Source organism: Hemitrygon akajei, chromosome 14 (assembly GCF_048418815.1).
Source record: "Hemitrygon akajei chromosome 14, sHemAka1.3, whole genome shotgun sequence".
Classification (NCBI taxonomy): domain Eukaryota; kingdom Metazoa; phylum Chordata; class Chondrichthyes; order Myliobatiformes; family Dasyatidae; genus Hemitrygon; species Hemitrygon akajei.
In genome coordinates this window covers 46,327,833-46,344,392 of record NC_133137.1, presented here as the reverse complement: position 1 = coordinate 46,344,392, position 16,560 = coordinate 46,327,833, and the positions used below count along the sequence as shown (strand labels likewise).

At 42.0% G+C, this 16,560-nt stretch overlaps 1 protein-coding gene across 2 annotated transcripts in view; it reads left to right on the top strand.

Moving 5' to 3' along the window:
- asphd2 (aspartate beta-hydroxylase domain containing 2) overlaps nucleotides 1-16,560 on the top strand; it is a 153,500-nt gene that overhangs the window by 22,997 nt on the left and 113,943 nt on the right. For both annotated transcript variants that reach the window (XM_073065977.1, XM_073065976.1), the window contains exon 2: nucleotides 15,208-16,329. In XM_073065977.1, coding sequence (XP_072922078.1) covers nucleotides 15,444-16,329 — 886 coding nt within the window. In that variant the 5' untranslated portion in view covers nucleotides 15,208-15,443. The remainder of the gene's footprint in view (nucleotides 1-15,207; nucleotides 16,330-16,560) is intronic.

Genomic DNA, 16,560 nt, shown 5'->3' with positions numbered 1-16,560 from the left:
GAGATTCCACCTTCAGGGAACTATGCAACATTATTCCTAGATCATTCGGTTCTACTACATTCTTCAATGCTCTACCATTTACCATGTATATCCTATTTTGATTATTCCTACCAAAATGTAGCATCTCACACTTATCAGCATTAAACTCCATCTGCCATCTTTCAGCCAACTCTTCTAACTGGCCTAAATCTCACTGCAAGCTTTGAAAGCCTACTTCATTATCCACAACGCCACCTGTCTTAGTATCATCTGCATACTTACTAATCCAATTTACCACCCCATCATCCAGATCATTAATGTATATGACAATCAACATTGGACCCAGTACAGATCCCTGAGGCACACCACTAGTCACCGGCCTCCAACCTGACAAACAGTTATCCGCCACTACTCTCTGGCATCTCCCATCCAGCCACTGTTGAATCTATTTTACTACTTCAATATTAATACCTAACGATTGAGCCTTCCTAACTAATCTTCCATATGGAACCTTGTCAAAGGCCTTACTGAAGTCCATATAGACAACATCCACTGCTTTACCCTTGTCAACTTTCCTCATTACCTCTTCAAAAAATTCAATAAGATTTGTCAAACATGACCTTCCACGCACAAATCCATGTTGACTGTTCCTAATCAGACCCTGTCTATCCAGGTAATTATATATACCGTCTCTTAGAATACTTTCCATTAATTTACCCACCACTGACGTCAAACTTACAGGCCTATAATTGCTAGGTTTACTCTTAGAACCCTTTTTAAATAATGGAACCACATGAGCAATATGCCAATCCTCCGGCACCATCCCTGTTTCTAATTACATTTGAAATATTTCTGTCAGAGCCCCTGCTATTTCTACACTAACTTCACTCAAGGTCCTAGGGAATATCCTGTCAGGACCCGGTGATTTATTCACTTTTATATTCCTTAAAAGTGCTAGTACTTCCTCCTCTTTAATCATCATAGTTTCCATAACTTCTCTACTTGTTTCCCTTACCTTACACAATTCAGAATCCTTCTCCTTAGTGAATACTGAAGAAAAGAAATTGTTCAAAATCTTTTTAATCTCTTTTGGGGGACATGAACCGCCAGTCTTGATTCACTATTCTGGAGGACTCACACTGTCCGTCTTGATTCACTATTCCAGGGGACATGAACTGACTGTCTTGATTTGCTATTCCCTTTGGGTCCTGTTAGTGGTTGTTAACCGCCAAAATGAGAGATCGAACAGAGTCGTCAGAGAGCAGAAAGGAACCAACGTTAAACCTTACCTTGTGGGCCTGTTCGTCTCTGATTCACCCTAACTTATTCTGTTTTGGCGAGGGGTCTACCATATACTGGGACCCTGCTCACAGCACCAAGATGTTAATCTGCCTCTCTACCGGAAACTATTTAGGTTCAGACCCAGAGAATAACTGTCAAACACAGTTTACTTAAAAGTACATACTGTTTATTAGCAAGCTTGTGTTCTCAGTTGGCAACACAGAGCCTCTGCTCACCGAGTTTGAGAAAATATGCAGTCAAGTGAGCCCAGAAGATGTTTGGAGCTATTGATGTACATTGTTACCACATACAGATAAGGGTAGACTCAGGCTATGTTCACACTACACTGGATAAATCCATAACCGAAGCTTTTTCTCTTTGTTTTTACCCTCCATCCACACTAAAACGGCGTTTTTGTCCCCCGAAACTCGAGATTTTCAGAAATGCTCTCCAGAGTGTGTAATTTTAAAAACACCGCTTGGCTGGAGCAGTGTGGACAGGGTAAGCGGAGAAATCTAAAAACACTGTCATGACGTGCCAGAACAGATGGTGACAGCAGCGCACCATTTCATTGTTTTCTTGAACACAACCTAACAATTTCAGAACAGATGACAACAAGACTGAAGCCAGAAGAGTTAGAAATGTACTCACCAAATACTTTGACCCATAACTTACTGAATAAATAAGTATACTCACTTTGCCCTACTTTCTGTCCTTGCTCGTATGAGGGTGGTTTACCTATTTATGCAAGTACTTCTCTGACAATAGATGTGTAGCAGCCTAATGTAACATTGTGTGGAAATACAAGATAATACTGATGCAGACATGCTTTATACATTTAACAAGGGGCTTTATTAAATCAACAGAGTTCATCAGTTTTTCAGTGTTCGTTGTCAACCAGGTCATACTGTCCGTGACCTCCCTGTCGGTTGCCTCCATACGCTCCAGTATTTGTTTTTTTTTACTTTTAAGTCCTCCTGCGCGAGAGCCAACAGCTGTCCGTTGTTTAAGTTTTTCTAGTCTGTAACTGCACAAACGCGCACTTTCACAGCAAGATTCGACACCAAACATCTCTTGTTTTCGGTAGATGTGTCCTGCGCATGCACAGTCGGAGGAGATTAGCAGAAATATCCATTTTAATGTTGACAGAGATATTTTTTTAAACGCATAGTGTGGACGCCTATTTTTTTATGCAAAACTGACTTTTTCAAAATTATCCGGTCTAGTATGGACATAGCCTAAGAAGCTTCTCATGGAACAAACACTTCTTTGTTTATACATTATTCTCACAGAACGACTTGTCAAGCTGCCAAGAAGTCAGTTAGGTTCTAGCCCTTTTAAGTCTGCATATAATTCCTCAGGTGGAGCTGAGGTGCATACAGGCAGTCCCCGGGTTACGAACGAGTTCCGTTCCTGAGTCCGTCTTTAAGTCGGATTTGTACGTAAGTCGGAACAGGTAATCCGGTATTATTTAGTGTCAGTTAGTCAAACGTTTGTCTTAGTATATAGTATATATTTTACCTTTCTATGCATATAAGAAATGTATGTATTTCAATAATTAAACCACTGCATTGCCTAGTAATAATTGTAGCTTTCAACAGGGCAGGGCCTTTCACATGCTCCATTATTCCCACTTTAACCTTTACCTATATCCTTTAAAATTGTTCCAATCGTTGACGGACTGTAGCCTAACGCTTTTCCAATGACTGATGGCGTTTCACCTCTTTCCGATCGCTTTATTATTTCCACTTTATTTTCAATCGCAATCGTTTTCCGTCAACGGAACAGAAAACTGCGGATTCAGCAGCAGCAGCAGTGGGCGGCAGGTCCTCTGCTACCCTGGGTCCTAAAGTTCACGCACACTGAGACAGATTAAATGGGACAAGTAGGGGCTGTGCTGACTGGAAAGTGGGGGGGGGGGGGGAATCAGAGTGAATCTTGCTAAGAAATATTTAAGCCAAATGCAAAGTTACACACTCAACAGTGTTAACGGCAACGACTTAAAATGGTGGAAGGCGTCGTGATTGGACTTAAAATGGCGGATGATGTTCTCCTCCCTCCATTCGTAAGTACGAGTTGTTCGTAAGTCGGACGTTCATAACTCAGGGACTGCCTGTATAGATATATGGTCCATTATTTGTCTTAACAAAATAGAATGTTCGCCATTCAAGATGATCCTGTATTCACAGGACTTGCTAAGTATTCTTATGAACCAGTGATGCCCAGAGACTCCAGACAGTCTTTCTTTGTTCTCATAAGAGGTTATTAACTAGTCAGCAATCTGTATCTTTAAAGATGAGGTATCTTTTGTTTTTTTACCTTCGCAGATTACATACTGCCACTATAAGTACTGGGTATTGCAGTACCGCAAGACAAATTAGAACAGCCCGTCTTCATTCACAATAATTGATGTTTTAATTTGCACAAGCAGTCAGTGTTACGATCTTCAAAGTGTCATCCTGTTGTTAAATAGTATGTTTTTTTACAGTGCTGTTCAAGCCCTTCGGCCCATGATGTTGTGCCGACCTTTAAACCTCCCCGTGACTGTGGGTTTCCTCTGAATGCTTTGGTTTCCTCCCACATTTCAAGAGAAGTACAAGTTAGGATTAGTAAATTGAGGGCGTGTACTGTTGGTGCCAAAAGTGTGGTGAAGCTTGTGGGCTGCCCTGACACCTCATCAAACTGTTTTGGTCATTGAAGTAAACGATGCATTTCATTGTATATTCTGATGTTTTGATGTACATGTGACAAATAAAGCCAATCTTTCTTCCTTTCTATTTCAAATTCAATTAAATGCTTTCCTTCCACATAGCTGTCCATTTTTCTGTGATCCATGTGACTATCTAAGAGTCTGTTAAACCTCCCTATTGTCTGTACCTCTACCCCGGCAGAGCTTTCCGTGCACTCACCACTGTGCAGAACAAAAAAACCTCTAATGTCCACCCTGTACTTTACTCCAAACACTCAAAATTATGTCATCTCGTATTTGCCAGTGCACCCTGGGAAAAAGGCACAGGCTCTACATTCCGTCAATGCCTCTTGTCTTCTGCACCTCTATCAAGTCATCTCTCCTTCCTTTGTCCTAGCTCGCTCAACTTTTTCTCATAAGACATGTTCTCTAACCCAGGCAGCATCCTGGTAAATCTCCTCTACACCCTCTCTAAAGCTTCCACTTCCTTCCTATAATAAGGAGACCTGTGAAGAAAATAAGCTTCAGTATGATCCATTTAGGTCCAATCACCTTAAGTTTTCAACTTTATTCTTTCAATGAATTTGAAGCTTATTAGCATATATCCTGTGAGGGCTGAAAAGAGATGTGCCTCATTTCATGACAGTGAGTGGTGCCAAGTCAGAGTTTTTGGAAAGGCATCCTGTCATATTTTGTCAGGACATACCCTCTGCTGTTCTGTGAACAAATAATGTGCTTGTAAGGTGGAAAATGCTCATCACATCAGTAACATCTGAGAACCAATAAAATGAGTGAATTGGAAGAGAAGAAATAGAAACAGGTTTAAGACATCAAACTCCTTGAGCCTGTTCCAGTGTTAAGTGAGAACAGTGCTTATCCTGTGAAGTTCATAACCTAACTCATTGCCAGAAGCAGTAGAAATTGCATATAATCAGAAGCATTTTATAGAAAGGAGCATAGGGTTGGGAGAGTGGAAAAGAGGCTTGTTGTTGCTGAATGTGTTGTTCTGCTGAACATTGTGGACATGTTATGTTGGCGCTGGAATGTGTGGAGACACTTGCAGCTGCTCCCAGCAGATCCTTAACACACACAATGCGTTTCACTATGTCTTTCAATGTACGTGTGGTAAATAAATGGGAATCTGAATCGGTATCTGAAGGAGAAGCAAAGGAAAGAATTGGGGATGATACAGGTATTAAAAATATGAAATGCAAAGCTATATAAAATGTTCAGATGGGAGACAAAGTACTTCATTGGCTCAGTAAATATTTACATATTATAGTGGTAGAAATTAAAATATGAAACAAGGCAGTTCTTGAATCCAGTTTCCAACAGTTACTTGGGTTTCCAAACTGGGTGGAGATTTTGGAGTTTTCAGTCCTCTGTAACCAAAACATGATCAGCTGGTTCATCAAAGTTCAAAAACTGGATGAATAGTAGCTAGGTTTACATGGAACCCACTCTGCTGAACTAGACTGTTGAGCCCAAATAAATCATAGTGAATGTTAGTCTCTTTGCTGGTCTCCTCCCATACTAGTTATCTGGTGCTACAGTTTCCCCAGATCTCTTTAATCCCCTCTTTCTCAAGTGTGATTATCTTGTAAGCCTCCCTAAACAGATACATTTTGAGAATTCTGTTCTATAACGAATTTTTGAAGTCAGCGAGTGTACGGTTTTCAGATTCAGAATGTAAAGAATTAGGTATCTTTATTGATGTAACCTTAGGTATTTCCAACTGATTTTCCTGGAAAAGGTGTATCTTCTGACTCCTCAAATCCTGCCTGTTGTTTGAGGTATAAATCAGGTTATGAGTTCAGATTAAACAAATTCAAAGAAGCTTAAGGCTACCTGTGATAAAGCAGCTGTCATGATTGGAAGCCTAGCAAGGCTTGAAAAAAATACATCCCTTCCTTCAGCAGTACATCAAATTAGCAAGCTCTTACTGCAATTGTTTATCTTGCACCAAGCCCTAATCTAACAATCTGCATTTCCCAGAAGACAGCAAATGTCTGGGAATGTCACTATATATGGGAACTTCTCCAAGTTGCACACTGTCCAAACTAGTGATGGCCATAGCCCAGTGGGTAATATTCTCAGAAGTTTGAGGGATCAATATTTTAAACTGGCAGCAAAAAAAAACAAACTGCTAGAGCAGGAATTCCCAACCTTTTTTATGCCATGGACCAATAACATTAAGTAAGGGGACATGAAGGATTCCATGATAGCTATTTTGAAGTTCTTCCCACCATCCTAGCCAATAATAGTCCTTGCCACACACACAAAATGCTGGAGGATCTTAGAAGGCCAGGCAGAATCTGTGGAAAAAGAATAGAGTTGATATTTCAGGCCAGAATCCTTCAGGGCTTGGCTCGAAACATCAACTATACTCCTTTCCATAAACGCTGCCTGGCCTGCTGAGTTGCTCCAGTATTTTGTGTGTGTTGCTTGAATTTCCAGCATCTGTAGATTTTCTCTTGTCAAGAATAGTCCATATTCAACATTACCAAGACAGGGTTATGTGGATATCAACACATTTTCAAAACAGGCCAAATTTGTTCTCAAGTGCCAATTGTAACTGGGCCAAGAATTATTCTTTCTGATTTTTGAATGCTTATGTTGGATTATTGTCTGCATAGTTTCATACTACACTTGCTGTCTATAAATAAGGAAAATTTTCTGGACTGTAAGATTTTTCTGCTTTTAATAAAGGAAAGGGTCAAGTTCACAGCGTTCATTCTACTTAGCATAGTGTGATCTATGGCCTCTGATGAATTAACCCATTTCATCAGGGTGTGAGGAGGATGGGATAGCATGTTGAAAAATAACATGCAGAAAGAGAAACAGATGTAGTGTTTCAGGTGACCTTTCAGAACTGAAAGTGACACTTCAAGTGATGCTCGTGTAAATTAAACCAGGAAAATACTGATCATTGGTTTTGGAAGTGGAATCATTGCCTGTAATAGTGCTGACTTTCTAAGCATTCCAGCACTTTCTGTTTTGATATTGTGTGTCCAACAGTTGATTTACACCTCAGGAACAGAAATTTTAAAATGGCTGTTATAAATCAATAAGTATAAACTCTGTTTATGCATCCAAGTATTTTCCTTTTGGGCTTCTTCAAAGATCTGATCCATTCTTTATACATCTGAAATGCTGCTTATCTATATCTAAAGAACAATTAGTTAAGGGCTTCAGGATTTTTATCCCAGCAATTAAGGAAAAGCAATGTTATGAGGTTGTGACTTGGAATCTGTAGGTAATAGTGCTCCCTTCTAGATCACAGGTTTGAAAGACAGTGCGAAAGAAGCCATGGCAAGTTCTGTTGTATTTTGCAGATTGTGTTTGCTCGAGCTATACTGCAAAAAGTGGTGGGAGGAGTGAATGTTTAGATTGGAGATGAAGTGATCTGTTTTGAGCTGGATGGGGCTTCCCTGAGCATTGGGTGAGCTGTTAGTGACAAATTGGTATATAATCTCTTGAAAAGAGGGAGTGAGAAAAACAGGAAACTTCAGGTTATTTAGCTTAATATTTGTCAAAGGGAAAATGTTAAAAGCTATTATTAAAAAACATTATAACAGAGTAGCTAAAAAAAAATTCAACCTACTCCAGCAGAGTTGACTTAATATGTGAAAAGGAAAACTTCTGACTCATTTCAAGAGTTTTGTGAAGAGATAACATGCTGTGCATAATGAGGTAAACACAAGAGATTCTGCAGATGCTGGAAATCTAGAGCAGCACACAAAATGCTGGAGGAACTCAGCAGGTCAGGAAAAGAATAAAGAGTTGGCATTTCGGGCCAAGACCCTTCATCAAGGCTGTGGATAAAGAGGGAACTAGTGGATGTACCATACCTAAATTTCAAGAAGCAATTTGATAAGATGCTCCAGCAGAAAATAACCTTTACTCAGTGGTATCTGAAATGAGCTTGTTGTTTCACAGGGAAGGTTTGGATTTGTATCTATAGACTTTGGAAGAGTGAGAGCAGACTTAATCCTCAGGGTTTTTGATAGAGTGGATGTGGAGAGGATGTTTCCTCTAGTGGGAGAATATAGAACTTGGGGGTCAGTGTTTAAAATTAAGAGGGCATCCATTTAAGATAGACAAGGCATTGTGGGAGATTTTAATTTTAATTTTCCACACATAGACTGGGAAGCCCATACTGTAAAAGGGATAGATGGTTTGGAGTTTGTAAAATGTGTGCAGGATAGTATTTTGCAGCAATACATAGAGGTACCAACTAGAGAAGGGGTAGTATTGGATCTTCTGTTAGGGAATGAAATAGGTCAGGTGACGGAAGTATGTGTTGGGGAGCACTTCGGGTCCAGTGATCACAATGCCATTAGTTTAAATATAATCATGGAGAAGGATAGGACTGGACCCAGGGTTGAGATTTTTTGATTGGAGAAAGGCTAACTTTGAGGAGTTACGAAAGGATTTAGAAGGAGTGGATTGGGACAATTTGTTTTATGGGGAAGGATGTAATAAAGAAATGGCAGTCATTTAAAGGTGAAATTTTGAGGGTACAGAATCTTTATGTTCCTGTTAGGTTGAAAGGAAAGGTTAAAAGTTTGAGAAAGCCATGGTTTTCAAGGGATATTGGAAACTTGGTTAGGAAAAAGAGAGATATCTGCAATAAATATAGGCAGCATAGAGTAAATGAGGTGCTTGAGGAATATAAAGAATGTAAGAAGAATCTTAAGAAAGAATTAGACAAGCTAAAAGAAGATACGAGGTTGCTTTGGCAAGTAAGGTGAAAATAAATCCGAAGGGTTGTATTAATAGCAAAAGGATAGTGAGGGATAAAATTGGTCCCTTAGAGAATCAGAGTGGACAGCTATGTGTGGAGCCAAAAGAGATGGGGGAGATTTTGAACAATTTCTTTTCTTCGGTATTCACAAAGGAGAAGGATATTGAATTGTGTAAGGTAAGGGAAATGAGTAGGGAAGTTATGGAAACTATGATGATTAAAGAGGAGGAAGTACTAGCACTTTTAAGGAATATAAAAGTGTATATAGCACTTTTAAGGAATATAAAGATTGTATAAATCACCCGGGTCCTAACAGGATATTCCCTAGGACCTTTGAGGGAGGTTAGTGTAGAAATAGCAGGGGCTCTGACAGAAATATTTCAAATGTCATTAGAAACGGGGATGGTGCCGGAGGGATTGGCATATTGTTCATGTGGTTCCATTGTTAAAAAAGGGTTCTAAGAGTAAACCTAGCAATTATAGCCTGTAAGTTTGACGTCAGTGGTGGATAAATTAATGGAAAGTATTCTTAGAGATGGTATATATATTTGGATAGACAGGGTCTGATTAGGAAACAGTCAACATGGATTTGTGCGTGGAAGGTCATGCTTGACAGATCTTATTGAATTTTTGAAGAGGTTACGAGGAAGTTGACGAGAGTAAAGCAGTGGATGTTGTCTATATGTACTTCAGTAAGGCCTTTGACAAGGTTCCGCACGGAAGGTTAGTTTAGGAAGGTTCAATCGTTAGGTCAAACACGAGGAAATCTGCAGCTGCTGGAAATTCAAACAACAAACACACACAAAATGCTGGTGGAACACAGCAGGCCAGGCAGCATCTATAGGGAGAAGCGCTGTCGACGTTTCGGGCCAAGACTCTTTGTCAGGACTAACCACAAGGAAAGATAGTAAGTAGATTTGAAAGTAGGAGGGGGAGGGGAAAATGTGAACTGATAGGAGAAGACCGGAGGTGGTAGGGGTGAAGCTGAGAGCTGGAAAGGTGATTGGCAAAAGGGATACCAGAGCTGGAGAAGGGAAAGGACATGGGACGGGAGGCCTTGGGAGAAAGAAAGGGGGAGGGGACACCAGAGGGAGATGGGAGAACAGGCAGATAGTGATGGGCAGAGAGAGAGAAAAAAAGGAGGGGGAAAAATCTAAATATATCAGGGATGGGGGTAAGAAGGGAGGAGGGGCATTAACGGAAGTTAGAGAAGTCAATGTTTCATGCCATCAGGTTGGAGCCGGTATATAAGGTGTTGTTCCTCCAACCTGAGTGTGGCTTCAACCTGACAGTAGAGGAGGCTCAATGCTCTGATTTGTAAAGGCCAGCATACCAAAAGCTTTCTTCACCCACCCTATCCACATGAGATTCCACCTTCAGGGAACTATGCACCATTATTCCTAGATCACTCTGTTCTACTGCATTCTTCAATGCCCTACCATTTACCATGTATGTCCTATTTTAATTAGTCCTACCAAAATGTAGGAACTCACACTTATCAGCATTAAACTCCATCTGTCATCTTTCAGCCCACTCTTCTAACTGGCCTAAATCTCTCTGCAAGCTTTGAAACCCTACTTCATTATCCACAACGCCACCTATCTTAGTATCATCTGTACCACTTACTAATCCAATTTACCACCCCATCATCCAGATCATTAATGTATATGACAAACAACATTGGACCCAGTACAGATCCCTGAGGCACACCACTAGTCACCCGGCCTCCACCTGACAAACAGTTATCCACCACTACTCTCTGGCATCTCCCATCCAGCCACTGTTGAATCCATTTTACTACTTCAATATTAATACCTAACAATTGAACCTTCCTAGCTAAAACTTCTGTGTGGAACCTTGTCAAAGGCCTTACTGAAAGTCCATATAGACAACATCCACTGCTTTACCCTCGTTAACTTTCCTAGTTACCCTCTTCAAAGAATTCAATAAGATTTTGTCAAACATGACTTTCCACACACAAATCCATGTTGACTGTTCCTAATCAGACAACATGGATTTTTTGGATTCCAGACCTAACCAATTCCCCTCTACCACCACTCTCCTCCGTCTAGCGGAATTAGTTCTTACTCTCAATAATTTCTCCTTTGGCTCCTCCCCACTTCCTCCAAACCAAGGGTGTAGTCATGGGCACCTGTATGGGTCCCAGTTATGCCTGCCTTTTTGTTGGCTTTGTGGAAGCAGGCCATGTTCCAAGTCTATACGGGTATCCATCCCCCTCTTTTCCTTCGCTACATCGATGACTACATTGGCGCTGCCCTCCTGCATGCATGCTGAGCTCGTCGACTTTCATTAACTTTGCCGCCAACTTTCACCCTGCCCTCAAATTTACCTGGTCCATTTCCAACACCTCCCTCCCCTTTCTTGATCTTTCTGTCTCCATCTCTAGAGACGGCCTATCTACTGATATCTACTATAAGCCTACAGACTCTCACAGCTACCTGGACTATTCCTCTTCCCACCCTGTCTCTTGCAAAAATGCTATCCCCTTCTCACAATTCCTCCGTCTCCGCCGCATCTGCTCTCAGGATGAGGCCTTTTCATTCCAGGACGAAGGAGGATGTCTTCCTTTTTTAACAAAGGGGCTTCCCTTCGTCCACCATCAACTCTGCTCTCAAACGCATCTCTCCCATTTCCCGCACATCTGCCCTCCACCCCCATCCACCCGCCACCCCACTCGGGATAGGGTTCCCCTTGTCCTTACCTACCACACCCCACCAGCCTCCAGGTCCAACATATAATTCTCCGTAACTTCCGCCACCTCCAACGGGATCCCACTACCAAGCACATTTTTCCCTCCCCCCCCCCCCCTTCTGGTTCTCGCAGGGATTTGCTCCCTACACATCTCCCTTGTCCACTCGTTCCCCCCCCCCCCCATCCCTTCCCACCGACCTCCCCTCCTGGCACTTATCCTTGTAAACGGAACAAGTGCTACACCTGCCCCTTACACTTCCATCCCTCACCACCATTCAGGGCCCCAGACAGTCCTTCCAGGTGAGGCGACACTTCGCCAGTGAGTCGGCTGGTGTGGTATACTGCGTCCGGTGCTCCCGGTGTGGCCTTTTATATATTGGTGAGGACTCGATGCAGACTGGGAGACCGTTTCCACTGAACACCTACCGCTTGGTCCGCCAGAAAAAGCAGGGATCTCCCAGTGGCCACACATTTTAATTCCACCATCCCGTTCCCATTCTGATATGTCTATCCATGGCATTCTCTACTGTCAAAATGAATCCAAACTCAGGTTGGAGGAACAGCACCTTATATACCGACTTGGGTAGCCTCCAACCTGATGGCATGAACATTTGACTTCTCTAGCTTCCGTTAATGCCCCCCCTCCCCTTCTTACCCCATCCCTTACATATTTACCGGTAGTTGTTTGCCTGTTCTACCATCTCCCTCTGGTGTTTCCTCCCCCCCTCCTTTATTTCTCCGAGGCCATCCCGTCCCATGATCCTTTCCCTTCTCCAGCTCTGTATCACTTTCGCCAATCACCTTTCCAGCTCTAGCTTCATCCCACCCCTTCCGGTCTTCTCCTATCATTTCGCATTTCCCCCTCCCCCCACTTCTTTCAAATCTCTTACTATCTTTCCTTTCGGTTAGTCCTGACAGAGGGTCTCAGCCCAAAACATCAACAGCGCTTCTCCCTACAGATGCTGCCTAGCCTGCTGTGTTCCACCAGCATTTTGTGTGTGTCAATCGTTAGGTATTAATATTGAAGTAGTAAAATGGATTCAACAGTGGCTGGATGGAAGATGCCAGAGAGTAGTGGTGGATAACTGTTTGTCAGGTTGGAGGCCGGTGACTAATGGTGTGCCTCCAGGATCTGTACTGGGTCCAATGTTGTTTGTCATATACATTAATGATCTGGATGATGGGGTGGTAAATTGGATTAGTAAGTATGCAGATGATACTAAGGTAGGTGGTGGTGTGGATAATGAAGTAGGTTTTCAAAGCTTGCGGAGAGATTTAGGCCAGTTAGAAGAGTGGGCTGAATGATGGCAGATGGAGTTTAATGCTGATAAGTGTGAGGTGCTACATTTTGGTAGGAATAATCCAAATAGGACATACATGGTAAATGGTAGGGCATTGAAGAATGCAGTAGAACAAAGTGATCTAGGAATAATGGTGCGTAGTTCCCTGAAGGTGGAATCTCATGTGGATAGGGTGGTGCTTTTGGTATGTTGGCCTTTATAAATCAGAGCATTGAGTATAGGAGTTGGGATGTAATGTTAAAATTGTACAAGGCATTGGTAAGGCCGAATTTGGAGTATTGTGTACAGTTGTGGTCACCAAATTACAGGAAAGATGTCAACAAAATAGAGAGAGTACAGAGAAGATTTACTAGAAGGTGCTGGGTTTCAGCACCTAAGTTACAGGGAAAGATTGAACAAGTTAGGTCTTTATTCTTTGGAGCGTAGAAGGCTGAGGGGGACTTGATAGAGGTAATTAAAATTATGAAGGGGATAGATAGAGTTGACGTGGATCGGCTTTTTCCATTGAGAGTAGGGGAGATCAAACAAGAGGACATGAGTTGAGAGTTAGGGGGCAAAAGTTTAAGGATAACATGAGGGGGAATTTCTTTACTCAGAGAGTGGTAGCTGTGTAGAATGAGCTTCCAGTAGAAGTGGTAGAGGCAGGTTCGGTATTGTCATTTAAAGCAAAATTAGATAGGTATATGGACAGGAAAAGAATGGAGGGTTATGGGCTGAGTGCGGGTCAGTGGGATTAGGTGAGAGTAAGTGTTTGGCACAGACTAGAAGGGCCAAGATGGCCTGTTTCCATGCTATAATAGTTATATGGTTATAAGGGGGTGAAGGAGAGAATCTGGAGTTCGAGTTACAATCCTTCTAACTGCACATACAGTTACACACAAAACTGCAGATGCTGCAGTCTGGAGTGAAAAACAGTCTGTAGCATAAAAGAGAGTGAAATAATTGTTACTTACTCCAGATCTGATGCTGCACAAAATAACACACTGCTATAGGAACTCAGTGGGTTGAGCACATATGTTTGTACATTCACTTCATTTGGGTTCACTCCTCCTTCCTAATTTTAAAGTTCTTGATATAAGGCATCTTTGTCATTCTTTAGAGAGGCTTTCTCTTGATGGTTATTTCACTGGTATATTTTTTTCTCATCAAAGTGTAACCCACCCCTCCACCACCACCCCTCCATTACCACCATATTAGTAAGGCTAATCAACACCTCCACCCACTAACCCGCCTCAGCATATCCCACCCCACCACCACTCCTCTTAGTCACTTTATGTACAGATACTCCTGTACCTAGCATCACTTTGTGTATGTAAGCTATTTTGTGTGTAACCCCCAGGTTTGGTGCACTGCCTTAGTCTAGGGAAAGACACTCTCCGGCCCTCCAAACTTGTGAAATCTCTTTGTGTGGATGCTGTGTGATGTTTTCCCCTGTTACAAATCAGTAGCACAAAATAACAAACAGTACACCTTATGCAATTAAACAGTTTAGCTTTATAGTTCTTAATTTGACAAGAGGGTTAGTAAAGAAAACAAAAGAAAAGGGCCCATTTTAATTAAATAGTCTATTGCGCATGTTGAAGCTCACAATTTCCTGTCCATTTGTTCTCCATCAATTTCCCCCCGGGCATAGTCAAGTCTCAACCCCATTCCACATCCACTCAGTCCTGCAGTCTACGACCTCTCCATTCTGGCATCTTCTCTCCATCTTCCGCTGACCAAAAGCCCCCGAAAACCTTCTCTCAGACGCACAAGAAAGAAGCAACATGTTTCTCATTTTGATGGTGCGCATTCCAAAGCCCTGTTATCTCTAGTCATAACCTATACACTGCTGCTACAGAGAAACCATTCCATTGGCAGGGAAACTTTACAGAGCGTTACATGTGCATTTATATTTATCATGTTTTTTAATTAGTTTGTTCTTTATTTTTTTTATGCTGCGTCCAATCCAGAGTAACAATTATTTTGTTCTCCTTTACATTTAAATGACACTTAACAAACTTGCGTCTTTAAGTTTAACATTAAGTTGTTAGAATGCAAATTATACAAGAATCTTCCTGAAAAAGTAATCTGATGCCTTTTGAAAAAACTGAATAGTATTGGAGTCTACTTGTGATTCATTGTCTTAACCTGTATACTAATGGTCTTTCAAATTGCCCTCTTGTGTTTGAAGCTTTCAGTTTTTAGTTAATTTCAAACAAGACAAAATGAATTTGTTAATTCTTTACCTACATACTATTTTAGCCAACTTTACATCCTTTCTTATACTTCGTTTTCAAGATACTGCTTCACAAAGATGATTTTGTTTTACTGGGTTGTTCTGTTATTTATTTTCTCTTGCTCGGCATTCCATTTTTGCAAAATCATTCCAGACATGCACTGGCAAAAGGTTGACATAAAACAATGTTTAAATGCCAGAATTGTTTGTAATATTCTCTGAATCCAGTATATTACAGAACTAATGAGTACATGTCTTGTCTCTGTGCTCTTGTTTGTAGGACCTGAGGCTTTAGCAATGCTGATTTATATCCAGATGCTCCAATACAGCAATCTAAATCGAGGCTAGCTGGTTCCTCTCCTATGCAGCAAGAGGATTGTGGTTATGTGTTTGTTCTGTGAGACGAGCAGACAGACTAAATGTGTCCAGGCTGCCAGTACAGTGCTTGGGAGCCAAAATGCCATCTTTGCCTGTCGATTAGACCACAGCTGCTTTTCTTCCACTTCCTAACACTGCATGGTGTGGGTGCCTGTGCACAAGTCGAAGGCTGACAACATTGCCTTGCTACACCGATCTAATACGAATCTTATGAACATGTTCGTTGAGTGGTTGACAGACTGGGACCTGACACTGGACCGCATTAAAGATTTGGTGCTGGCAAGCTTGTACGCAGTGCGGGAGTGTGACGTAACGGCTGTGACCACCTTTGCCTGTGTTTTGGGGCTCTTTGTGTGGTATTGCTACCATGTAGGCAGTGAGCAGCCCCGCAGTCACACACCAGTGAATGCCATCATGCAGAATGCTGACATAAATGGGTTGCAGAATGGTTACACATGCTGTCAATCCGCCGATTGCATAAGGTGCACCCATAACGAGGGACGCAATCAGAAACTGTATCACAATCTACAGGAGTATGCCAAGCACTACTCGTGGTCAGGAATGGGACGGATCCACAAGGGAATTCGGGAGCAGAGCCGATACTTGAACACTAGACCTTCCATCCAGAAACCAGAAGTTTTCTTCCTGCCTGACCTACCCACGACTCCATATTTTTCACGAGACGCCCAGAAGCATGACGTAGAGCTACTGGAGCGGAACTACCAAACCATCCTGGCTGAATTTGAATTGATTTTCAAGGCATTCTCAAACTGCAGCCTTCCACAGGGCTGGAAGGTTAATACCACCCCAAGAGGCGATTGGTTCACCTTCTATCTGGTTAACCAGGGCATCTGCCTTCCCAGTAATTGCAGAAGGTGCCCTCGGACGTATCGATTACTAGGCAGTCTTCGCACTTTCATCAGTAATAATGTCTTTGGGAATGCCTGTTTCTCTGTTTTGAGTCCAGAAACACTCATCACCGAACACTACGGACCCACAAACGTCCGGATCCGCTGCCATTTAGGTGTGTGAGTACTCGATTTTTGACGTAATTGTTGCTTTGTGTGGCGGGCAGTACTGGTATGGCTTCTCTTTTCTCTTTAACGCCTTCTTCAATATCAAAGGGGGTGTCATGGAAGACAAGAGACTGCAGATGCTGAAATTTGGAACGAACGAAAACATGTTGTTGGAGGAGTTTAGCAGGTCAGGCAGAATCCATGGAGGGACATTTTGGGTCAAGATCCTTCATCTGGAC